The sequence below is a fragment of the Sphaeroforma arctica genome, assembly GCF_001186125.1.
Source record: "Sphaeroforma arctica JP610 unplaced genomic scaffold supercont1.5349, whole genome shotgun sequence".
Taxonomy (NCBI): Eukaryota; class Ichthyosporea; order Ichthyophonida; genus Sphaeroforma; species Sphaeroforma arctica.
This window is the reverse complement of record NW_014035209.1, coordinates 1-2,005: the sequence shown is the minus strand read 5'-3', so window position 1 is coordinate 2,005 and position 2,005 is coordinate 1. Positions and strand designations below refer to the sequence as shown.

At 38.1% G+C, this 2,005-nt stretch overlaps 1 protein-coding gene across 1 annotated transcript; it reads right to left on the bottom strand.

The window, feature by feature from the left end:
- Positions 1-229: 229 nt before the first annotated feature.
- SARC_14945 (hypothetical protein) lies at positions 230-391 on the bottom strand (the record flags this gene model as incomplete). The annotated part of the gene is made up of 1 exon (XM_014290925.1): positions 230-391. A coding segment is annotated over one exon (162 nt), but the record flags the coding sequence as incomplete, so codon positions are not given.
- Positions 392-2,005: the final 1,614 nt, after the last annotated feature.

Below are 2,005 nucleotides of genomic sequence, written 5' to 3'. Positions count from 1 at the left end.
TATATATATATTAAGTACGATATACTAGACACGTATATATATATATAGTGTGTGTGTGTGTATGTGTATGTGTGTTTATTTTTATATATATATATATATATATATACTATATATATATATGTGTGTGTGTGTGTGTATGTGTATGTATGTATGTGCACGTGTGTGTTTGTGTGTTTGTGTACATGTATGTGTGTACCCATTGAATGGTTTCAATTGTCTCTGCACATACTCGTTCCAAATTTTGGACTTCCGCTGCCAAGTCTGAGATGCTATTGCGAGTTGCGTTAATCTGTGTAGTCAACATCTGCCTCTGCCGTTCATGGCCGTCTGAATTCACTTTGAGAACATGAGGATGCGAATTTGGGCGTTTTTGTTCCGGTGTATATTGCATACTGATATTGCGTATATGTTGTGTAACTGTATGCTGTTGTCATGTGTACAAGGTAACTGTCTATGAATATATTATACCCGTACTGTAGGTAACAAATAACCATAACAATTAGGAAGTAGCCGTACTTTGTGAGCTCTCGTTGGAGCTGCCCCAATATCTAGCAATTCATAGAATCACCTGTCAGGTGTGTGCCTGTCTATGGTAACTAATGAAAGCATCAAGCTACGTTATGGTTTATGTACGCCAAATGCTGAGGGAGGGATGTCATGTAAATATGTATTAACGAAAAATAGGCCGTACGTTACGCAAGACGTACCCGGCACTTTATACTTTGGGCACGGTACAATTCGCCGGTGCACGTGAAATTCCGTCATTATTATACACTTGCGTATTATTTAGAGGGCAATGACACAGTACATATGCATGCTATGACCCTCTTCTCTCTCGCTCTAGAGAGAGAGGGCCATGGCCGGCATCAGGCATGGCGTACGTTTTCTAAAAAATATATAATATGTTGACATTGTCGGCAGGATAGTAGCTTTTTAAAGTTTTTAGAGGGGGATGACTACAATCGAAGCAAAATAAAGCTTAATAAAAGACATCTGAATGCTCGCAGGCTGTAACATACATGTTGATCGCATATTCATTTATGCATTGCCAACTGAATACAATGCTGCAGCGTGTTAGCTTATTTTTTGAATCGGACAAAATAAAGCTTAATAAAAGACATCTGAATGCTCGCAGGCTGTAACATACATGTTGATCGCATATTCATTTATGCATTGCCAACTGAATACAATGCTGCAGCGTGTTAGCTTATTTTTTGAATCGGACACAGTGAGGTGTATGAGGTCAAAGATATTTTAGAATCTATTGTTTGCTTTACCACTCAGACGCCGTCAAAGTTCAATTGAATACTCTTTGCATTCCTTGAAGTCTTTGCATTCTTTGAAGTGATTTTATACTCGAGTCTGATTAATTATAAATCAGATGTATCACTTTATCTAAATTTACCATTGTGGTATTCAAGATGAGAAGTTGCTCATTTAGGTCAATATATTCATAGTGAAGCCTGCTATATTGAATTCCTATACAGGGCTAATCGGCTTATAGTACTATAAGGCCCTTTATACAAAGCGATATACCGTATACAACTTGAAAAAAATACGAGCCATGCCTATAGTAAAAATATAGTAAATAAAAATAACTGGCGCTATTTATACCCCGTTCACTGATCCGTTTTATTCTGTGCTACTTTGCGGATTAATTTTCATCGGAAAGTTATATACATATGCTCACATGGTAGTCATGACTGCAACAATGACATAAGCTCGTAATGCATATCTCTAATCTGGTGGGAAAATGGTCCCCAGATATCTGCGAGCAAAACACACTGCCGGACATTTGCTCCTCACCCCGCTGTGATTTTTCATTCCACGTCGATAATTTGATACCTGCGTTGTTTTCCCTAGAATAGGCTGTCGATGCAATCTCCAGCCTCCAGGTACAGTGCAGTGGAACTACATATATATATATATATATATATATATATGTGTGTGTGTGTGTGTGTGTGTGTGTGTGTGTGTGTGTGTGTGTGTGTGTGTGTGTGTGTGT